Raw genomic sequence first — 25,637 nt, 5'->3', positions numbered from 1 at the left:
CATGGAGTCTATATGTGGTAATGGAAAAGGATCCTTGTGGCATGCCATGTTTAAATCGGTGAAATCGACACATATCCTCCACTTTCCATTCTTTTTTGAAACAACAACCACATTAGCCAACCATCGAGGATACTTAACCTCTCTGATCATACCGGCCTTAAGAAGTTTTTCAACTTCTTCTTGTATGATCGCGTTCCTCTCAGGAGTGAATTTCCTTCGCTTCTGATGGATGGGTTTAATATAATTATCAAGGCCTAGTTTATGAGTAATTACCTCCTTTGAAATACCTGTCATGTTTGAGTGCTTGAAGGCAAATGTAGATTTTTGTTGCTCGAGGAATGATATTTTATCCTCTTCAATCTTAGTAGGGATACTGGATCATAGGAAAAATTTTGCGTCTGGATCCTCAAGGTCCAAGGATACTTATTTCAGGTCTTGTTCTCGAGCCTCCAGCACGTTCCTAGGATGTTGTTGTAGTTGCTATGCTACCGTTTGCTTAGCTGCTGGCTTCATGGATGAGGAGTAATAGTTCTTAGCTTCCACTTGGTCGTCGTCTATTCTCACTACCCTCCAAGGAGTTGATAGTTTGATACACTGGTGATAAGTAGACACTACAGTCTTCATTCCATGTAGCCATGGCCTGCCAAGAATAACATTGCAACAAGACAAACTATCAATAACACAAAATTTTTTATAAGAATTTACTCCCTCAATATATATAGGAATCTTGATGTCCCGCATTGTCTTCTTAGTCTCGCCACTGAAACCGACGAGCATGGATGATCGGGGAACGATTTCTGAATCTGGGATATTCATCTTCTTGAGTACATCATATTGAATGATGTTGATCGAACTTCCTCCATCAACTAGGATCCTGCGCACATAATGATTAGCAATAAACATAGTTATAATCAAACCGTCGTAATGAGGATCCTGGATGCTTGTCTTATCCTCTTCTTCTAAGAAGATCCTCTTTTCAGTCGATAAGGTAGTGGATATGACAGGTCGCTCCCCGTTCTCCAACTTAGTCTCTTTAGCATGTCTCTTGGCCGAGGAGAAGGAAGTTCCACATATATCTGAGCCACCAGAGATGAAATTGATAACTTGTGCATCCGTTGGGGGCGTGGTTGCTTTCTGTGGGACATCTTCAGGATCCTGGATCCTAGATTTGTTTCTTCCAAAGAGCTCCTTGAAATGGCCCTTGCTTAGGAAGTATCCAATTTCCCTCCTTAAACCACTACAATCATCGGTCTGATGGCCAAAATCCCCATGGAATGCACACCACTTGGATTTGTATTTGAAAGATGTTGTTTTCTCGTTTTTCCGAGGTCACCTTGATTTATCTCCAAGATCCTTCATGGCACAAATCAAACCATGAGTATCAACAGAGAAGCAATACTCGAAAATACTTGGATAATCTTCAATGTTATCATCTCATTCTTCGAATGCTCGGACATTTTGATTGTTGAATTTGGAATAAGGCTTCGAGTTGTTGTTCTTGAACGAGGATCCTTGTTTCTTGTTGGGATACTCTTGTTTTGTTGGGGCTCTTAACCGTTCTTGGATCTTCTTGTCATCATTTAGCCTTATAAACATGAGTGCCCTGTTTCTGACTTTATCTAAACTCTAAAGTCAGGTCATCACAAGATCATTAATAAACAGGGAGCCCCTATGTTGCCCCATCTTGAAGTATTTAACAGCCATAGCCATATCAAGATTAGGGATCTCTAGGGCCTCCTATCAAACCTTCTAACAAAATCCCTAAGGGATTCATCATAAGGTTGGAGAACTCTATACAAATCACTAGTTAAGTTTTCAAATTTCCTACTACAAGAAAAATGGTTGTTGAATAAGTTTTCTAAATGTGAAAAAGAAGTTACAGAATATGGAGGAAGACTTAGCAGCTATTTAAGTGCAGATCCTGTTAGTGTGGATCTGAAGCCCTTGCATTGACAAGCTTCCTTGAGTCTTTCAGGAATTGGATTAATCACCATCCTCTCCCTATACTAAGCCACATGCTCTTCCGGATCAGTGGTCCCATCATGCACCTTAATATTGGGGGTTTGAAAGGGTTTTGTGATGTCAGCATCACATATTGGTGGAGCAAATCTGGACAGCTTATGCCTCCCTTCTAATATTTCAGGAATTGGATGGACCACTCTTGGCATGCTGGATATCATATCCTTAAGCTTCTGAAGTTCCTTAGCCATAGCCTGATTGATACCTGCATCCTCAATGGAACCAAGATTAGTTTCTAAGGATATGTGATTATATGTGTTACCTCTTAGTTGGTTGAATGTCGGCATCCAAAAAGAGTAGCCAAGATAAGAAGCATTTGCTATGGTAGTTGGTCCACTAGAGGCAATGGTCGGCATGGGGATGATGTCTCCTTCATGGACCTCTGAAGACCTTTGATGCTGAATTCTCGAGGATCCTTGATTCTGGAAGAAGGATCCTTGAGTCTAGAAGTTGAAAGATCCTTGGTGATACAACCCAGAGGATCCTGGTTGAAGGATTGATGATCCTTGCTGAAGGGACGAGGATCCTTGAGTTTGCTGACCCATGGACCCTGGTTGAAGGATAGATGATCCTTGCTGGAAAATCGAGGATCCCTGAGCCAGCTGACCCATAGACCCTGGTTGGAGGATAGTAGATCCTTGAGCAAGTTAAGCCAAGAATGCTGGAGTGGTAAAATCCAACATCCTAGGCATCAGTGGAGTCTGATCCTCCGCTGGCCTCTTAGTCCTCATGAGATCTTCTATCTCACAAAGGATCCTCTGGTTAGTCTTGCTTTGTTGCTCCATATATGCTTTAACCTGCGAAAACATAGCAAAAACATCATTGTTAGAGTTAACCACTGAAGTATCTACAGTGGTTTTTGAGCTATGGTAGACTGGAGTTTGAGTCTTTTTTCTAGCAGCGGTAGTCCTTGGTGCTCCTGCTAGTGGTGGAGGCATCGGCAATGAAGCTCTTGATGAGAGAGGAACCGAGGATGGCATGGTGGTTGAAGCAGAGGTTTGTTGAGAGGCCATTGATAGTAGTATAGGTAGAAAAGGTTGAAAATTGATAGGAAATATTAAAGATTATTGCACCGATTGCCCCATGGTGGGCGCCAAATTTTTTTGGTCAAAAAATCATTAAGGATAGTATAACCAAATTCGTAAGTGAGGTTTAGTGCTTAATTGATGATGATGAACACGTAAATGAAATATGAAGGAACTCAGTGATTTGTTACGAGAAAAAGCCCATGATCTTGATCGGATCGCCGGCACAAAAACCCCGGGTGATGACAATTGTCAATCACCACATTATTAATCTCAAAAATGGGTGTTACAAGGTGTTGAGAAAATGATCAGTAATACAATGAAAGCTTTATGTGTGTGTTGCTAGAGAGAGATCTCGGTATTGCTTAACGAATGTGTTCTGTGTCCTTAACTACTAATCATATCTCTTATTAAATACAAAAATAGAAGTATCAAATTGATGTGCTTGAAGTATTCAAATAATTATTAACTAAAAATAAGCTAATCTAGACACTAAGTAATGATTCTAGACTCTTAAACTACTAATCGGCAAGTGTACCGGTCGAATCTAGTACAACTAAGTAAGTCCGGATATCGAACCCACGAGACTCTTTAAATTACGTATACTAGCTAATTAGACACAACTACAAGACGTGACTATTTAATAATAATGTTTGAAGGGGGTTTTAAACTAATTATTAATTAAGTAAACCTAAACCTAATTAAATAAAATATAATAAACTATTAAAACCCTTAGATTAACTCAGATGATGAAAATAACTACCTAGGCTAGAATCCCCGATGTCACAACAATCAATCAAATGGGAAACTTAAGTTATGGAACTAGGATCGTAAAATAGACCCTTAACAGAAAACCCAAACAGGACCCTTAAACTTTAAGAAGACACCTATGGATTTTTAACAAGTTTTAAGACTCATCAGTTTTATGAATTAAACTTCCTTACGGTTATTTAATAATTTATGTCTAAGTATCTTTATGACGAAATCCTACCTTACATCGCGGAAATCAAAGATAGTTAAGAAGACTCGATTGACTTAATAGAGTAAGCTGACAATCAAACCTAGACGGACTCCTTACGAAGAACTAAATCTAGCAATCCTGACCAACAAAGATCTATCAATAACCAATCACCATACAGATTTCTAGGCTAGCAGCTCACTTTTATCTATTTAATTGATTTTATTATTTCTATGATTTTAATGTATATCAATCATAAACTAGTCAAGAACACACAGTAAATGACCTAACAAAACCCTATCCTATGAAACAATCACCAAGCGTAATGTGAAACAATAAATCCAAGTAAATAAAACCAAGCAATTATACGCATCAATTAATTCAAACTCAACACTTTACTTAGAACATAAAATCCATAACGAAAAGAAATCCTAATCAAAATCAAACCGAACAAAGGTTCATCACGACCTAGGTAGTTTTTGACGTTTAGCCTAGCATCATATAATCTAAATCAAACAAAGCAAATAAAACTGAAAACATGGTGAAATAATGAGAAACAAAAGATTTAAGGCGATAAAACCCGTAGTCTTCGATCTTGAACGTAAAGCTCTTCACCGGCTGTTCTCGTGCCTTCAAAATCACCACAAGACTCGAAAGTATGCTCCAAGAAACTCTAAAATCGTCTGGTGGCTTCTAGCTTGTGTCAGGTTTAAGTTAAAGGTGTTTAAATAGCGAAAACAAGGCCCGACAAAACCCTAGGCCTTTTTGCCTTTCCCCTAGGCGCAGCGCCGTGTGCTCCACCAAGGGGGCCGGTCTGAACGGTTCTCTGTCTGGTTCCTTCCTGATGCGTTCCGGATCTCCGTTTCGGCTCGTTGAAGCTCGTTTTTCGCCCCTCTTAATCACGATCAAATCCCGGAACCTACGAAACATAAAAACGTTAGTAGTATACAAATCTTGACTAAAAATGAACAAAAACAATTAAAATATTAAATAAAATAAACAAGGGAAACATAAATATTTAGCATTATATCAAATATCCCCACACTTATTCTTTTTTCGTCCCTGAAAAAGTTTGATGCAGTTGGATCAGAATCGGAAAATTAAAGTCTAAAAAACATATAGGTTAATTTTTAAATCTCAGAATAACGCCAAAACCGCGATCACCGATATTGTTGTCCACTTAAAACCATGCGTTAATATTTACCAGGAAAAATATGATCCGACAATTTTTTTCTCAGTGGTTTACACAATTAAAACCCGCTTGTTTTCAGCTTTTACCGGACCAGACCACCCCAACTTGACTTAAACCTCAAAATTAGCAGATTTAAAACTTTTGTTGCTCTATTTTTTCATGAATAGCTAAGACGATCAAGGGTATTGTTTATCCACCTAAGCTTAAGCATCAAAGTCTACCAAGCAGCCATTAGATACGATTAAGGTCCAATTATTTTATAGCTAGTGTTCCCCATAACATGACATACCCCCGTTATCAAGAAACACCCCGAACCCTTCACCATAGGTGAGTATACAAAATTTCATCTGTAGGGCATACATGTAGCGTGTCCCTTGTGGTCCGTTTCTTAATGGTAATGAGACGCGAGCAAGGGGACCCCACATGGCTAACAGCGTGGATGATCAAGTCTGTAGTGAATTTGTACTTTTGTACTCTTGTGATCATGTTTATAGACTTATAAGGGTTTGCTCTTTTTGGCTTTATTTTAAATATTCACACCCCCATTTGGAATTGTGAATACCTAGATGAATAGTCGGCATACAGACCCATGGTCTCCAGACCCGAAGCATCCCATCAATACAGGATTTGAGATTATAAAACCATACGCCGATGAGGTGTAAAACACTAAATTAGAAGTTTTAAGTTTATATCACAGGCTACACGGCATTCTCTAACGTTAAACCTACCCAAGCATCATATGATAACGTATTCAGTTTTTTTTTTTTTTTTAAATTATGACATTTCCACTTTTCATACCAAAAATTGAGGCTTGAGTATGGCCCAAACTTTTCATTACTTATTTTCCACTGACAAAACGCTTTACCCACAAGAGATTTCCGTTTTAACCATTTTATCAAATTGCCCTTTCATTTTCAAGGCTGAGCCTACCGACACATCCCAAGTTAAGTGCGCTTTCTTTTATTTATCTCATATTATTAGTAGTTTGAAAAACTAAATTCCGATAAAATCATCATCTCCCACTTTAACGCAAAAAAACTAAACTCAAGGGACATTTTTAAAACATTTTTTCAATTTTTTTTCAATTTTTTTTTTAATTTTTTTATTTATTTTTGTCTTTTTTTTTAAATTTAAACTCCATTTAAACTACGACTCAAATATCCTATCCCCACACTTAAATTTTGCATTGTCTTCAATGTAAGGATAATGACGACTTAAAACAAAAATAAAATAAAAGTGGACTACAAAAACTAGAACTCAAAAAATTATAAAAACAAAATAAAATAAAAAAAATTAAAATGCTAGATAATGGAAAAAACTTAGCTGGTAATATGCGAATGGAACACGATGCTAAGGTCTTCTTCCATGGATGCCCTCCAACTACGAACGTGCTCAGCAAATGGTAACTCCTTTTCTCACGAACGTAAGCGGCAAAACAAAACAAACATATCTAAAAATGTATCTTATCGTAACGATAGATATTCAGCAATTAAAGTGTTTCAATCAACCGACAAATAACACATGAATAATTAGCAGCAAATAAATAAATAAAAAGTATATGGCTCGGCTGCTCCATCCCCACACTTGTCTTTTTCATTAAAGTCTTCCTTGGGGGATCTTCTCTCTAGCTCATTCAGTCTCTTTTTTACCTAGCAAAACTCAAAAACACCAAAACAAAGAAGAACTACAAAATACTACGTTAGTGACTCGATAAATTATACAAACCCTGTGAAGCCTCCCCACACTTGAACTTAATCAGGAGGTTTCTTCTTTATCTGGACCCTATCTAACCTGTTTAGAATTAAAAATCAGTAACGGGTCAGACCACCTATATTTAAACTTACCTGGCAAGAGCCGAATGCGTTCTAAGTATGAGAAGACTCGTCGTGTTTGACATGCAAAGGCTTTTTCATTCCCGTAGACCATCTTCTAAAGTAAACGCAACTTCGGTTTTCAGGTAGCCTATCATCCTCGACCTTCTCCCGTGGTTTTAATTCCCGGGAAGCATTCAAAACACAATCCACGGGTCGGCAATAGTGTTCTTCCTCTAACAGCACATCCTCATCTACACTGTCCTCTACAAGTAGGGCCTCGAAAAACGCAACATCCTCATTAACGTCTAATGTGTCTCCGCCGTCATAATCCGACAATCTATCCAACTCCAGATTCAAGAATTCATCTTCCTCATTAAGCTTATTATCAACCTTAACCATATCCTCAACACCAAACATTAGCTCAAATGACTCTCCCAATTCTATCTCTTCCTCAAACACAGGTTTCACCATAACTGATCTCAGATATGCAGCCCACTCCTCCTCGTCACAATCATCATCAGAGTCACTCCAAAAATCAATAATAGCATGTGAAACCGGAGGTGGAACTTCAACATCCATTTTTCCCTCCGTTACTTGAATGATCTCCTCATCTGAGTGCTCAACATATTCCAAGGATCTTAACCTCTCCATTTCATCTTCTTCATCCAGTCTCCTAGAAATTTCTTCTACTTGACGTTGGAGATCAGTAATAATATCCTGGTGATTTTTGAAGATGGTATCATGCTCAACGAGCATCTTTTGGGTATCTGTAGCCATGTATTGGACCAACATCTTTTCTATCATACCCATAGCAGCTACATCCTCATCAGAAAGGCTTTTAGAAAATTGATCATAACACTGCTCCTGGTTTTTGCTGAGGTTGCTGATACGAATTATCAAAATAATACGGAAAAGGTCCCTGTGAAAAATTTTGTACCGGCTTCACATAAGGGTTAGTACGATTATATTGACATGCACGAGTCATATGAGAACCAACGCATCTATAACAAATAAAGAGAGAACCCTTGTATCGACAATCATAGTGTAAATAAAGATCACCACACGTATCACAATTAAGGTTACTATTGTATGGACATTTAATGGTAAAGTGAGGCTCATTACAAATTTCACACATAATTACAAGAATCTAAACAAGCAAAAGACACGGACAATTAGACACCTACGACTCACAGAAAAATAAATAAATAAATAAACACGTAATTATCTAATTAACTAAAACCCTAAAAACTCAAAAGCAAAATCACAATAGCACGTATATAGCAAGTAAGTCCAATCAAATCTAACAACACAATTGCCTAGAGTCCCCAGCAACGGCGCCAAAAAACTTGATGTGCTTGAAGTATTCAAATAATTATTAACTAAAAATAAGCTAATCTAGACACTAAGTAATAATTCTAGACTCTTAAACTTAACTTAAACTACTAACCGGCAAGTGTACCGGTCGACTCTAGTACAGCTAAGTAAGTCCGGATATCGAAACCACGAGACTCTATAAATTACGCATACTAGCTAATTAGACTCAACTACAAGACGTGACTATTTAATAATAATGTTTAAAGGGGGGTTATAAACTAATTATTAATTAACTAAACCTAAACCTAATTAAATAAAATATAATAAACTATCAAAACACTTAGATTAACTCAGATGATAAAAATAACTACCTAGGCTAGAATCCCCGATGTCACGACATTCAATCAAATGGGAAACTTAAGATATGGAACTGGGATCATAAAATTGACCCTTGACAGAAAACCCGAACAGGACCCTTGACCTTCAAGAAGACACCTATGGATTTCTAACAAGTTTTAAGACTCACCAGTTTTATGAATTAAACTTCCTTACGGTTATTTAATAATTTATGTCTAAGTATCTTTATGACGAAATCATACCTTACAGCGCAGAAATTAACGATAGTTAAGAAGACTCGATTGACTTAATATACTAAGCTGACAATCAAACCTAGACGGACTCCTTACGAACAATTAAATCTAGCAATCCTGACCAACAAAGATCTATCAATAACCTATCATCTTACAGCTTTCTAGGCTAGCAGCTCACTTTTATCTATTTAATTGATTTTATTGTTTCTATCATTTTAATGCATATCAATCATAAACTAGTCAAGAACACATAGTAAATGACCTAACAAAACCCTATCCTATGAAACAATCACCAAGCGTAATGTGAAACAATAAATCCAAGTAAATAAAACCAATCAATCACACGCATCAATTAATTCAAACTCAGCACTTTACTTAGAACATAAAATCCATAACGAAAAGAAATCCTAATCAAAATCAAACCGAACAAAGGTTCATCACGACCTAGGTAGTTTTTGAAGTTTAGCCTAGCATCATATAATCTAAATCAAACAAAGTAAATAAAACAGAAAACATGGTGAAATAATGAGAAACAAAAGATTAAAGGCGATAAAACCCGTAGTATTCGATCTTGAACGTAAAGCTATTCACCGGTTGTTCTTGTGCCTTCAAAATCACCACAAGACACCAAAGTATGCTCCAAGAAACTCTAAAATCGTCTGGTGTCTTCCAGGTTATGTCAGGTTTAAGTTAAAGGTGTTTAAATAGCGAAAACAAGGCCCGACAGTAAGCAAAAACAAAATAATTTTAGCCCAGTTGTGCCTAGGCGCCCTTTTTGCCTTTCCCCTAGGTGCAGCGCCGCGTGCTCCACCAAGGGGGCCGGTCAGACCGGCCCGGTCTAACCGGTTCTCTGTCCGGCTCCTTCCTGATGTGTTCCAGATCTCCGTTTCGGCTCGTTGTAGCTCGTTTTTCGCACTTTTTAATCACGATAAAATCCCGGAATCTATGAAACATAAAAACGTTAGTAGTATACAAATCTTGACTAAAAACGAACAAAAAAATATTAAATAAAATAAACAAGGGAAACATAAATATTTAGCATTATATCACAAATGCTCCTACTTTTGCGCCACTCTTCCACTAGATGCTCTCATTCCCTTTGACCACGTGCGGAAGGAGTCTAGTAGCGAGATATCAGGTAGACTTGGTCATAGAGCCGTTATGCCTATTGATCACAACACCACTCAAATAAAATCGTTAGTAAACAAATAATACCAAGGATCCTCGATCATTTGCAACCTTGAACATATCTCACGGATAACTGATCCACAAGTCACTTAAGGATTGAGTATCCTCAGCATAAATATTATGCCTTTGCAATGTCCTACATGGGGTTAAAACAAGATCATCATAAAATGGGGAGCCCTTTTGTAATCCCATCTTGAATGCCTCAACAGCCGTAGCCATGTCAAGATTTAGGATATCCAAGGCCTCCCTTCCAAGCTTGGTGACAAAATCTCTTAAGGATTCATCATGAGGTTGGACAACACGGTATAAATCACTAGCTAATTTCACAAACTTTCTACTATAAAAAAATTGGCTATCGAATAAATTAACTAAGTGCGAAAATGAAGTAATTGAGTAAGGAGGAAGACATAGCAGCCATTTTATAGCAGATCCAGTTAATGTGGATCCAAAACCCTTGAACAAGCAAGCATATTTAAGTCTTTCCGGAATGGGATTATTTCCATTCTGTTGCGATGAGAAAAGTGCTACATGAAGATTGGAAACTTCTCAACCTCTCCAAAAAACTACTCAGTATGGATACCAAGCAAGCTCAGACCTCCCAGCAAGGTTTTACTTAGCCTAGCAAGGTATTTTGCCTTCCAGGAAAGGTTATCTTCTTGAAGTCTTCATAAGTGTCAATCCGAGCAGGGTGCACTTTGTCTAGCATGTTTGTTCTTCAAAGCCAAGCAAGATTTGCTTTCCCAGCCAGCTCTTGGCTAAACCAAGCTAAAGAAACCAAGTATTTTGGAAGATCTAGCAAGGTTATTCAATAATAAAAAGTGGTCCAAGCATGCTTGAAGAAAAGTTCATAAGGTTCAACTCCGAGAACTATAGTGCTACCAACACAAGTCTATAGTGTTACCAACACACTTGAGTATGCTCAATAAGTTATTAATTAACAATGAGTTGAAGGGATCTCTAAAGAACAAGTTTGCTCGTAGGACCATATCGGGCAAAGTTTGCTATGGTCAAGAAGATTGAATTCTGCTAGGTGAATATTTTCTAAGGAAAATATTCTAGTAAAGTCTATCCGGAGAATTGTTCCCAACACACTTTGGTTAAAAGGTCTGCTCGAAGAAGACAAAAGCTGCAAAGCTTACTCGAAGACCTGTTTTACACTTAGAATCTTTTGTAATATGTTTTTCTAATTATTTATCATTAATTAGGATTTCGAGAATGAATGATAGTTGTCAGGGTAGGCCTATAAATAGAATAATTAGGGCACACCTGAAAAGAGATGATGGATACGATTAAGACAGCTTGTTATTATTCCTGACTTTGATTGTGATGGTTGTTCTTTATTAGGTCCTGACAAAAATATTCCCTTTATGAAACCCTGATTGATTCTCACTTGTATTAATCTTTCTATAAATGGAAATATTTTAAGTGACAGTGTGTGTTTGTTAACTTTAGTATTTTAAAGCAACGTACATTGTGTTAGTGATCTGCCATTAATACGATAATGGTCTTACCCTAAATAGTAAGTCGTTAACCCTCCTGTCAACACCTAATGGTGTGGGTTGCGACAGTGGTATAATGATCGTTATACGGGATCGACAAGTGGTATCAGAGATGTGTCCTGCTATTCGGGTAAAGAACGGTAGCTTATTGTTAAAGATTTGAAGATGAAGAATGACGTTAGTTGAAGCACTGTTTCATTGATCTGTGACGTCAGTAGCTCTGTTTCTCCATTTTTCATCCAGATCTACAACATTTGGTGTCTTCTTTCTTTTGTCTACATTAAAGTTTGCATTTTTATTTTTAGATCTTGCTCTTATTTGACTAGATACATCAGATCTGAGGATTTCATCCACAAACTGATTATTTTTTAAAAGAGTTTTAAAAGTTTGTTTAAGCTTTTCAACTATTGTTCTCTGTTTTTCAAAAATCTTCTACAAATTCCAAAAAGATGTCTGGTTACGAAGAGCAAGAAGTCTCTACTAACAAGATTCCAAGATTGTATGCACATGAAAAAGTGGAAGGTGCTCTTTGAAGCTTTTGTATGTTATAATGATGTTGAAATGTGGACTTCTATCAAAAACGGACCTTATGTGCCTGAAGGAGCAAACAACAATCCGGTTGTTGAAGCACGAATGAAGAAGGTTGACGATAGAGCACTTGCCATGTTGAAACTGGGTCTATCTTGGGAGATTCTCACAAAAGTTGCTCACCATCATATTGCAAAGGCTATGTATGATGCCTTACTAGAGATGTTTGAAGGCAACTCGGAACTGAAGAATATCAAGAAGGAGAGGATGAAGCAGCAAATTGACAGGTTCAAGTACAAGGATGGTGAGAGACTCAAGTCTGTGCTGGAGAGATTCTTAACAATTGTGAATGAGATAAGAACAAATGATTATGTTGTGTCTGACTCTGACTTGAACACAAAGTTACTGTCATCATTGTCAAAAGAATGGTACACTGCAAGCAAGTTTATCAGGTAGAAACCAAATTATGACACACTGAAACTTGATGATGTGATTTGCTATTTACAGGCTGCTGAGATTGAGATGATAGAGAATGAAATGATTAGGGAAGACAAGCCTTGTTTCCAAGTATGAAATGCTCTTATTGCTCCAATGGGTAATTTTTCTACCAAGAACCAACAACAAATTCCAATTATTTAAGAAGCAAGTGAGTATGGTGGTGAAACACCAAGAGAAAATGTTGTTGGAAGCTTCAAGTAATCAAGGAAGTCAATCGAGGTTTAATGTTCAGTTAATTGATGATGACTCTGCCTCAATGGCAAGTGGGCATGCACCTTTTGTTGGTGGAAATGGAAGTCAAGGAAATGAATACCAAGCTTTGTTCTCAATGTTCACAGACTCCTACAATGCCTTTTTTTGCAAGAACATGATCCATACCAGTGTTGTTCAAGATGATCTTGAGCAAATTGATGGTGATGATCTGGAGGACATGGACTTGAAGTGGCAGGCAACCATGCTGGCATTAAGAAGCAAAAGGCTAGTCAACATGACTAGTAGATCTCTTCTATCAGGTCCAAATGAAAGAATTGGGTTTGACAAGTCAAAAGCCATATGCTATAACTGTCAACAACCTGGACATTTTGCAAGAGGGTGCAACCTGCGTAGACAGTTCAACAACAATTAAGGTCAGCAGTATCAGCTCAGAAATCGTAACCAATTTCAGAATCAATACCAGCAAGGCCAGTCAAGAAACTACAGCAATTTCAACAGTAACCCCAACTTCAACAACAATTACCAACAGCCACAAAAGAACAATCAAAAAGTTGTCCCTCAAAACCAAAACTACCAGAGAAACAACAATCAAAACCCTCCAAATGCTCCCAACAACACCAGCAGAAACATCAGTAATCAGCCTAGAAATCAGGGAAATGTTGCATTGGCTGCTAATCAACAAGATGGTGATTTTGACTGGAGTAATCATGCTGATGACGTAAGCAAAGCAAATGTTGCACTAATGGCTCAAAGAGAAAATGAAGCTGGTTCTTCTTCTACTCAGGTACATTCAAACTTAACACTTGAATTACTTGAAACTATTGAATATCTTAAATTGAAGATAGGAATACTTGAAAGTGATTGCTTTAGAAAGCAAAGCATGATTAATGTATATCAATCAAGTGATCTGGCATATGAAGATAGAATCAAGATCCTTGAGCAAGACTGTATGGATAGCTACAGAAAACAGTCAAGATATGTGACAGAAGTTGAAGGATTGAAAAGGATGGTTGTTGAGGAGAAGGTGAAGAATACCACACTTCAAGTGGAAACTGAATTCTTGAAAAACCTTGTCTCAACTAGAAATATTTATGGAATTCAGAACAGGATGAAAGAGGAAGATAAGTATATGGTTGTACCTCCACCATCCAATGACAACTACTCTTTGAAAGTTGATAAAGAGAAGAGGGAGGCATACCTTAATCAGTTCAGATATGTTTTTCAAAATAAAGAGGAATTTCTTGACAACTACAAGTTGGTAGAAGTGAGTGAAGATGGAGTGTCTGTACTGAAAGAAAATGTGAAAGAAGAGAAACCGGTGGGAATTCAAGTCTATGAGGATGACTTTGATAATTATTGTTTGAACAAAGATGACTTGAGTGATTCAAGTGATCAAGTTTCTGTTGAAAGTGACAATTCAAGTCCATATCAACTGTGTCCATCTCAATAGGCTAGTGTCTTGGCGATGTAAGAAATAGACTACTGTGTCCATCTCAACTGCTAAAGCTAAGTATATTGCTGCCTCTACGTGTTGTGCACAAGTTCTCTGGATTCAGAATCAAATGCTGGATTAAGGTTTGAATTTTCTAAACACTCCTGTTTTCATTGATAATACTGTTGCATCATTTATTGTTAAAAATCCTATACAGCATTCCAAGACCAAGCACATTGAAATCAGACATCATTTTATTAGAGATTGTAGTGAAAAATGTTTAATTGAAGTGAAAAGAGTTGACACAAGTGATAATTTAGCTGACCTATTCACCAAGCCACTTGATAGAACCAGATTTAACTTTCTTCTGAAAGCCCTGGGAATGATCAACTCTAATGAGGTCTGATTGATGATGTGTGCTTCTTTTGCGAACTAACTATCTTTTTAAAGTCTTGATGAATGCATGTTTGATTGATGTGTGAAACTGTGTTTAATGTTTGCAAATATGTGATCTGAATGACTATTTGTGTAAGTTAGGTGTCTTTGATACTTAAGGTAATTATCAGTGAATATGTGATGTCATGATAAGTATTTGATTAGATCTCTATGAATGTGCTTATCTGATATCTGGATTATGTGAATTATCTTATATGATGATGTTATTAGGATATGCTAGACTATTAATTTTGTGATGTCTGCTTGTTTTGATGATGTCATTGTTTTGAGATTTGAATATGTGTTTTGAATATGCTTCAAAATGTTTGTGTCAAAATGTGTTTTTGTGACAAAATTGGCTGCTCGAATGAATTTTAATAAAGAAAATTTTTCTCAAAACACTTATGTCAAAACAAAGCAAATTTAACGGTGCAAAGACGTGATAAGATTATTTAGTTCAAGCTTTGTAGAAGCTTAAAAAGTTGAAAGTGAAAAATTGATCCAACCTAATTGGGAAATGATAGTACATTGGTTATTTTCGCTAATCTTATGGATTTAATAGGCTAAAAAGACATTTGGTACATTCATTATCAAGTATGGTTGTTTTCCATGATGTGTAAAATATGAGGTGATATAAACATAATGACAAATGCTAATCTATATGTGGAGATACTGTTGGACTCGGTCTGCCCAAGAGACATATTATAATTGATGTGGCTAGTACGTTATGATCCAAGTCGGGTCATACCCAATAACAAGCTAGACAAACACCGATAATATTCGTTTACATATGATGTGATCATAACAAATGAATATTAACACTTGAGTTATTTGGAAAGAGGTTTCTAAATAAAATGCACTTGTGTAATAAACAAATCATATGGATGATTTATGTTTTATGAGAGAACATTACATAGTGTTATTTAAGTTGGTTGAATAAGAATATGTGAATAATAATAACCAAGCATGTATCTTAACATATAATAAGTTTTATAAGTTATAATTTATAAACTTATAAATATATAAATATATATATATATATATATATATATAACTTTATAAAAAAAGGAAAAGGAATAATACTCTTTCAAATGTAATATTATTATATGTTTGAGTGGAGACATGCAATGGTTATTATTAGTGGAGATAAAGATGCCTTTAAATAAAACCAAGTCTTTCTCTTTCATTCTTTCATAACACACATAATTTCCAAGTAAACTTTTCTCTCTTCCTCTCTTGGGTATTTTCATCCAACATAAGAAAAGAAGAAGAAAATTTCAAGTGCAAATCCTAGCTAGAAGTGGTGTGTTGTTGAAGCATGGGGTATGCTAGCTTAAGGAGCTTCCATATTCAAGTTCTTACCTTTCAATCATCATCTCTTTCACCCGGTTTTGTCATATTGAAAGGTAGTAGTAACATGCATGGACTTATAGTGACATGCATGTATTTGATAGTGTGTAATTCGTATTTGGATCCGGGTTTGGGTTTTGCATGTTTAAAATTGGTTATATACATATCATATTAACAAGATTTAAAACTTTTATATCCGCTGCGTTTTTGGTAAAATAGGGATTTTATCACTTTGATAATCTTGTTAAAACCCAATAATGGCATCAAGAGCCGCTTATACGAATGCATGCTTTATTAGACCCAAAATTTTTCGGGTTTATGGTGGGTTTCACCATTTGGCCGAAACTTTTTGGGGTTTTGGTTACCCCATGGTTTTTCAAGGTTATACTTTACATGCATGTGGTAATCTTGAAAAACCAAGTCATTTGGACGATTGTTTAGTTTGTTTGGACAAAACCCGAAACTTTCGGTTTGCTTAAGCTTTGGCCGAAAGTTTTGAGGCAAAAGGGGAACCATTTTGGTCTTGTATTATTGCATATTTGGATGTGTAATAGATGTTCATAACCTAGCCATGGCCTTGTGTTTGGTTGAATTATTGTGTTGGTTGTTTGTTCATTCGATTTGGTTGTAATATTTATTTGGGTTTGTAATCTATTTATTCATTTATTTGGTTTGTAATAATAAGTAGATTAGATGTATTTCTTTTACTAAAAAAATGTATTAGGATATATTTTGTAAAAGAAGATGCATGGATGGAAGCCCAAATAAAATGATGGAGACCACAACACCAGGGTAAACACTTGGAGCATATGGATGCGGAATCAAGTGGGAGTTCACCGACACAAGTGCATGTTCTTTTGGGTCCCTTAGGAGAGACTTTTTGACACACTTGTCTTCGGTCAACAAGTGTGGTCAACATTAGGAGGCTATGGTTATGAACTTGTGGTTGTGTATATTTTATGCTTGCATGGTTGATTTACTTATGTTTGTATTATTTGCAATATGGTTTGCTTAAAATCAACTAGCATAAAATTGGTTCCTTAGAAATCGTTAGGTAATAAAAAAATTGGTTTTATTAATAAATAATGATTTCATAATAAAATGGGTTTTATTAATAGGAACTTTGAAAATGGGTTTTTCAACTAAGTACCATACATTTGAATGCATGCAAATGAAAGGTACAATAAATAGTTTTCCAATCTAGAATTTAGAAAACTTAAATCCCTTTTAAAACAAGTTAAACACCATCTTTTTATACGACACTTAAGTCACTTGTAGACTTGAAAGTGAGTTAGGATCACCTAAGCACTTTTAAGAAAACTTGTGATCTTAAGGTGATTTTACAAGTACTTTTGGCATTAGGATCACCTAACCACTTGTATGAGTAAACTCACACGTGTGTATAAGTAGGATGACTTGATTTGAAACCATGATTATAGGATCACCTTAACATGGCGTTCAAAGGTGTTGATGGGATTAAACATACCAACTAAACATATGATGTTTAACCGATCCCATAAAACTAGAAGTTGCAAAGGGTTGCAATCGTCAAACGTTGACTACCTTGTTAATTTGAATAGTAGGATAAAGGTCACCTAACTATTATTTGAATGAAACGTTGGGTTCTAGATTTTAATCAATAATTGTCTTGGAGACATTTAAAGGGTATTAAAGATTAAAAATTTATTAATATTGAAAATACTAATTTGAACTTTGTTAAAATTCTTTTAGATGGCCGCAAACAACGCACCGAACGCAATTATCCCACACGTGCATAATCTATCACTAAGATCCCCTCTGGATAAGGATCGTCTAAACTTTACCAACTTCATGGATTGGTATCGAAACTTGAGAATTGTTCTCAAGCAAGAAAAGAAGTCTTATATTTTAGACGATCCTATTCCCGATGAACCCGATGTCAATAACTTGGATGCCTATGCGGATTGGTTAAAATACACCGAGGATTCGGTGCAAGTTTCTTGCCTCATGTTGGGAACAATGATTCCCGAGATCCAAAAGGATTTCGAGAATCATGGGGCGTATGACATGATAACCCAACTTAAGGAAATGTTCCTTACTCAAGCTCGGGTTGAGCGATTCGAAACGGTTCGAGCGCTTCATGCATGTCATATGGAAGAAACCCAATCTGTTTCATCTTATGTACTTAAGATGAAGAGCCACATTGATCGGCTTGAACGGCTTAACTGTCCCGTCTCAAAAGAGTTAGCCACGGATTTAATCCTAAATGGCTTAAGTAAAAGGTTTGAGACATTCGTCATTAACTACAACATGAATGGATGGGACAAAAGCATTGGTGAGCTTCACGCAATGCTTAAGACAGCCGAGGCCGGCATGGGTAAAAAGGTTTTACCCGTTCTTGCGATCAATGAGGGTGGCTCGAAGAAAAGGCATCACCCGGAACCAAAAGCAAAGGTTGCCGTTGGTAAGGGGCAAGTCAAGAAGGGGTTCAAGGGAAAGGCAAAGGCGGAGCCAAAGCCAAAGAAGCTTAAGGTTAGCACTAAGGATCCGTGCTTTGGTTGTGGTGAGATAGGTCATTGGATGAGAAACTGTCCGACCTATCTCAAGGAGTTGAAAGCTATGGGGCAAACCTCAGGTACAACTTTTATGATTCACATTGATCTTAATATTATTTCTTCTAACACATGGGTATTGGATACCGGATGTGGAACTCACATATGCAATTCATTGCAGGGGTTCAAAAGAAGAAATGAGGTGAAGAAAGGAGATATAAGTCTCTTCATGGGCAATGGAGCAAAGGTTGACGTCCAAGCCCGAGGAGATTATGTTTTAAAGCTTCCAAATGGTTTGGAAATTGTTTTGAAAAACATTTTATATTCCCCTAGTTTGACTAGGAATATTATCTCTGTTTCTGTATTAAGACAATCTGGTTATGACTTTAAGTTTGTTGATAATGGTATTTATGTTTTCATGGATAATGTCTTTTATTTTAAAGCGAAGCCGTTTTATGGCATTTATGAATTAATTCATGATGACTCATACATTGATAACTCGTTGTACCAAGCTAACACCAAAAGACTCAAAATGGATTTGAGTAATACTTTTCATTGGCATTGTCGTCTTGGTCACATAAAAAAGAATCGTATTCATACACTTCGAAAGAATGGTCTTTTGAAATCAAATGTTGATTCATTTGATGAATGTGAATCTTGTTTATTGGGAAAGATGACCAAAGAACCATTTAATGGAACAAATGAAAAGGCGAAAGACTTATTAGGTATCATACATTCGGATGTATGTGGACCTTTTAGGACAATGACAAGAAATGGTGAAAGATACTTCATTACCTTTACCGACGATTATAGTCGCTATGGGTATCTGTTCTTGTTAAGACACAAAAATGAGGCCTTTGAAATGTTCAAAGTCTTCCAAAATGAAGTACAAAATCAACTCAACAAAACAATCAAAGTACTACGTTCCGATAGAGGAGGTGAATACCTCAATGATGCGTTTCTAGAACATCTTAGGAGTTGTGGGATTGTCTCACAACTTACTCCACCTGGAACACCACAACATAATGGTGTGTCCGAAAGGAGGAATCGAACTTTATTGGACATGGTTCGATCCATGATGGCTAGATGCTCATTACCTCTATCATTTTGGGGTTTCGCTGTGATCTCTGCTGCCCGTATTTTAAATATGGCACCAACCAAGAAAGTGGATAGGACACCTTTTGAAATATGGCATGGAAAGGCTCCAAAATTTTCATATTTAAAGGTATGGGGTTGTGAGGCTTATGTTAAGATCTACACCCCTGACAAAATTGAATATCGATCCACTAAGTGTATATTTGTATGATTTCCCACGGATTCGATGGGATATTATTTCTACAATCCAAGCGAGTATAAAGTGTTTATAGCTCGAAAGGCTAAGTTCTTGGAAAGAAGGTTCCTTATGGAAGGAACTGATAGAACTGTAGAACTCGAGGAGGATCGAGAACTACAAGCCGATACACGTTTGGTTGACACTAGCAATCAACAAGAGGTTGTTGAGGATGATCAAATGGTTGATCAAAACACACAAAACATTCGCAAATCTGGTAGAGTTAGCACCCCACCTGAGAGATATGGATTTTTCATGGATGGATGCTACGTGGTTGATTCGGATGAACCCACCACATACCGAGATGCAATGTCGCAATCTGACTGTGACAAATGGCTAGAAGCCATGAATGTTGAGATGCAATCCATGCATGACAATCAAGTATGGGACTTGGTTGCTCCACCTCTAAATTCCAAGCTGGTTGGAAGTAAGTGGGTTTTCAAGAAGAAAACTGATATGCATGGAAACTTGGATACTTATAAAGCTAAACTTGTTGCAAAGGGTTTCACTCAAACTCAAGGGGTTGATTATGATGAAACTTTCTCGCCCGTGGCGATGCTAAAGTCTATAAGGATATTGTTTGCCATAGCCGCATATTATGACTATGAGATATGGCAAATGGATGTCAAAACTGCTTTTCTAAATGGGCATCTTAATGAAGATGTTTATATGGTTCAGCCTGAAGGTTTTGTCGATCCACAACATCCTAACAAAGTATGCAAGTTGAAGAAATCAATCTATGGATTGAAACAAGCATCCAGAAGTTGGAATCACCGTTTTGATGATGAAGTTAAGAAATTTGGATTCATCAAAAACGCTGATGAAGCTTGTGTGTATAAGAAAGCTAGTGGGAGCATCATAACCTTTCTGGTATTATATGTCAATGACATATTACTGTTTGGAAATGACATTCCAACCTTGGAAAGTGTGAAAGCCTAGCTTGGAAGCTGTTTTTCCATAAAGGATCTTGGTGAAGCCGCCTATATTATGGGAATAAGAATCTATAGGGATAGATCAAGGCGGTTGATAGGTTTAATCAAAGTGCATACATTGACAAGATCTTGAAAAGGTTCAAGATGGAAAACTCTAAGAAAGGTTTGGTACCTATTCAAAGAGGAACGATGTTGAGTGCTTCTCAATGTCCAAGCTCAAAGGATGAGCAAGACAAAATGAGTGGTATCCCATATGCATCTGCTATAGGATCCGTCATGTATGCCATGATTTGCACTTGACCGGATGTGTCATGCGCCTTGAGCATGACAAGTCGATACCAACAAAATCCGAGAAACTAGCCATTGGATGGCTGTTAAGAGCATATTGAAATACCTTAGAAGGACTAAGGATATATTTCTAATATATGGCTCTGGTGAGCAGGAACTCGTTGTAAAGGGTTACACTGATGCGAGTTTCCAAACTGATCGAGATGTTTCTCGATCACAATCGGGATACGTTTTCGTTTTCAATGGTGGTGCTGTCTCATGGAAGAGTGCAAAACAAGACGTGGTAGCTTTATCCACCACTGAATCTGAATACATCGCCGCCTCCCTGGCAGCTCAAGAAGCTGCATGGATTAGAAAGTTCATTGCCGATCTAGGAGTGGTTCGTACCATTTAGGACCCTCTAGAGATCTTTTGTGACAACGAGGGTGCGATTGCTCAAATCAAGGAACCCCGCGCACATCAAAAGACTAGGCACATTGAGCGGAGATTCAACTACATAAGGGATGAGGTTGAAAAGGGAAACATATGTATTCGCAAAGTTCACACTGATCAAAACATTGCGGACCCACTCACGAAACTCCTTGAAAGGCCGAAGCATGAGAGTCATACTTGCGCCTTAGGACTTCGATATTCTAGTGATTGGATTTGATCAAAATTTGTATTTGGATATTGGAACAATTTTAGTTTAACTCAATCATCTGGTTTTGGTTATGGTCATGTTCTTGAGTTATGTTCCATTTTAGTATGTTTAAATCCGTGAATAATTTGAATTATTCTAAATGTCCGTAGTTGTTCATATTTGTGGGAACAAATGTGAATGTAAGACTATTATGAACTTGGATTGGTAGATATTCATGAGGTATGAATATAGCAAAGGGTTGCTGCCAAGGTTCATAGATATTTATGTGATAAATATTGGACTGACCCGCTCTCAATTTTACTGCATGGAATCCTTGGGATTTGTGATCATAAGTAAATTTGAGTAAAGGCGAACTTCATAGTATCCTCCGACCTGAGATACATATTGGGTCTTGATATTCATCGACTATTATGGTTTAACTTAGTTCTTCGCTGCTCTGAAATATGTCAGTACATAAGGCTAAGCTCAAGTATAGTACAAGGTGATAGTGAGAGACGTATGTAGTCAATATGGGATTTTTCCCTCTTATTCGTTGAGAGTTAAATGTCTAAGGCTTGACAAGTTAAATCAACAGAGAATGATCACTCTGTGTCTCTGGATTTAACATGACATTTGTGGCAAAAGGATAAATGATAGTTTCACCTAAATCATTTTCAAGTATGGGACTTGAAAGGGATGATGTTATTGAATGGCACTTCGTCATACGTATTAGGGGTAGTAAACCGTAGTTAGGCGGTATTTGCTACTTGCATCAATATTCTATGTATCTTGTGCAAGTGGGAGATTGTTGGACTCGGTCTGCCCAAGAGACATATTAAATTGATGTGGCTACTACGTTATGATCCAAGTCGGGTCATACCCAATAACAAGCTAGACAAACACCGATAGTATTCGTTCATATATGATGTGATCATAACAAATGAATATTAACACTTGAGTTATTTGGAAAGGGGTTTCTAAATAAAATGTACTTGTGTAATAAACAAATCATATGGATGATTTATGTTTTATGAAAGAACATTACATACTGTATTTAAGTTGGTTAAATAACAATATGTGAATAATAATAACCAAGCATGTATCTTAACATATAATAAGTTTCATAAGTTATAAGTTATAAACTTATAATATATATATATATATATATAAAACTTTATAAAAAAAAGGAAAAGGAATAATACTCTTTCAAATGTAATATTATTATATGTTTGAGTGGAGACATGCAAGGTGAGTGGTGACATGCAATGGTTATTATTGGTGGAGAGAAAGATGCCTTTGAATAAAACCAAGTCTTTCTCTTTCATTCTTTCATAACACACATAACTTCCAAGTAAACTTTTCTCTCTTCCTCTCTTGGGTATTTTCATCCAACATAAGAAAAGAAGAAGAAAATTTCAAGTGCAAATCCTAGTTAGAAGTGGTGTGTTGGTGAAGCTTGGGGTATGCTAGCTTGAGGAGCTTCCATATTCAAGTTCTTACCTTTCAATTATCATCTCTTTCACCCGGTTTTGTCATATTGAAAGGTAGTAGTAACATGCATGGACTTATAGTGACATGCATGTATTTGATAGTGTGTAATTCGTATTTGGATCCGGGTTTGGGTTTTGCATGTTTAAAATTGGTTTTATACATATCATATTAACAAGATTTATAACATTTATATCCGCTGCGTTTTTGGTAAAATAGGGATTTTATCACTTTGATAATCTTGTTAAAACCCAACAGATACATTGTTGACTTTGCATGTCTCAAGATTCATCTCTCCGAAAGATAGGCAAAAAAGTGATTACCCATACACAAGCCCGTTGGTATTTGGTCTACTAAATGATTTATGTTATACATATGACAAAGAACAAATGTGAACTTGTTATTTTGATATTTATTCTACCGAAAGTTGAAATGTTCACAAATTTTATGAAAATGCAAACATGAGGGTTTAAATTAGAACTACAGGGGTGGAGGCAATCATATAAGTCCTTTAAACATTCCGAATGAAAGACCTATAAGTCCGACTTGCGTGGCATGTAAGTCCAATGTTCAACCTCACATTTTTTGTAAATTTGGAAAGAAAAAACTAAATCATTTAAACTGTTCTGTCATAACAAGATTTTGACCAAATGTCAGGGGGTTGACGTCAAATTGGGGTGATCTAGGGAAAGCCAAATAAGTTTTAAGAAGAGATATGAGGCATCATAGCACTTTTAGTGTTGTCCATTTATGTATAATGCTACTTAAATGAACCTTAATGCATATCACCAATAAGCAACGAAAATCATGCTAAGTATAGACCTGCTGGTAACCTGTCTGATATGTCATAATAATGCTGAGAATGAAGTAATGAGAGGCAACTTAACCAATATGATCCCATGTTGAGATCTTTTCAAAAGAAAAAGAAAGGAAAGTAACTGAAATTTGATCTCTTAATGCACCATTTGCTCTTAAACATGAGTTTTAATGAAAAAATCTTTTAAGAAATTTGGTTTAAGTCAAAAAGAGTTGCATTTTACCTGAAAAGGTTAGAATATGTTCTTCCGAGTAAGGTTTGATTATTTTCAACCTTATCGAGCAAACATAGATATTTTTGTCTAAGTTTATCCATTTCGAGCATGCTTTGATGTTTTACTTACTTTCAAGTAGACTTAACTGTTTTATTTGAAGTTTAACTATTTCGGGCAAGCTTGAAACTTGAATATGTTTGATTATGTTGATTCGAGCAAGCTTTGATGATTTCTGCACTTTCTATCAAACTTAGCTATTTATAGGATTTCTATGTCATCCTAGAAAGCTTTATGCTTGGTATGTTATTTCAAGAAAGCTTTAACAAGTTTAATTTATTCTAGCAAACTTAGTTGTTTTATTGAACATTTGACTTAGGCAAGCTTTGAGATTCTTAGGCAAGCTTTGAGATTCTTAGGCAATTCTAGCAAACTTAGTTGTTTTGTTTAACTATTTGAGATATCCGGGCAAGCTTGATGGTTATATTTGCTTAAATGATTTATATATTTTCGAGTACACTTTGTGTTTAGAGCATACTTTTATATCTTAGGATAGATAAGTATTCTCTATCACACTTTGCACTTCTAAATTGTTTTCGGGCACACTTTATTATGAGAATGAACTAAACTGAATATTTGTTAACTACTTTAAGTTTTCGTGTAAGGTTTATGATATGTTAAGTTATTCGAGAAAGGTTGTCTATTAGAAGTATTTCTAAGATGTTATTTTGAGTGTCTTTATTGATTCCTAGCAAACAATCTTGTATTTCGAATAAGCTTCCTTCATTTTATTCTCTTGACTTATTTTTATCTTTATAAGATCTGAACAAATTCTGGAACGAGCAAGGTTTATAAATTACATTATACCTAGCAAGCTTTGTGAAATTAACTTTTCTGAACAAGGTTCGCTAAATGTGCTTTATTGAGCAAGGTTTTAAATGAGAAAATTTTTAAATAAGATATTGTAACGGTTTGACAGCTTTTTCCCACAAAAAGACAAAATGCATTTAAACCCACTTTCAAAAGGTATTTAACAGGGACTTGGTGAAATTTCATGCTTCACTTCTCTCTCTAAACACTTTTGCAAACTGCTCTTGCTCTTGTTTCCAGAATATCAACCGCTTAATCATTTTCCATACCCTAATTAGTTAGCCCACTCAATCCGACTCGGTAAGATTCATTTGAATGTTTTCTGATGAAGATTATGTATATTCTCACTTTAATTTCTGATTAAAATGACATCTCTGTTTCTTATGTAGGTTACAAATTTGTCGAAGCGCATGTTCTTAAAGAAAACTTCTTCTTACTTCTTCAAATTTTAACCAAAAAATGTTTCAGAGTTATGAACTTTATGACTAATTTTTTA

The 25,637-nt window shown here is 36.3% G+C and overlaps 1 protein-coding gene across 1 annotated transcript in view; it reads left to right on the top strand.

Annotated features, from left to right (window-relative positions):
- Positions 1 to 22,405, top strand: part of LOC143539772 (uncharacterized) — a 123,471-nt gene extending 101,066 nt beyond the window's left edge. Inside the window, exons 2-3 of the mRNA XM_077032989.1 lie at positions 16,978 to 19,128; positions 22,401 to 22,405. Coding sequence (XP_076889104.1) covers positions 17,787 to 19,128; positions 22,401 to 22,405 — 1,347 coding nt within the window. The 5' untranslated portion in view covers positions 16,978 to 17,786. The remainder of the gene's footprint in view (positions 1 to 16,977; positions 19,129 to 22,400) is intronic.
- The last annotated feature ends 3,232 nt before the right edge of the window (positions 22,406 to 25,637 follow it).

Source organism: Bidens hawaiensis, unplaced genomic scaffold (assembly GCF_021521415.1).
Source record: "Bidens hawaiensis isolate Kalapana, Puna unplaced genomic scaffold, B.hawaiensis_p1.1 tig00012045_1, whole genome shotgun sequence".
NCBI lineage: Eukaryota > Viridiplantae > Streptophyta > Magnoliopsida > Asterales > Asteraceae > Bidens > Bidens hawaiensis.
The sequence above is the reverse complement of the archived record's forward strand: the minus strand, read 5'-3'. Positions and strand labels throughout refer to the sequence as shown.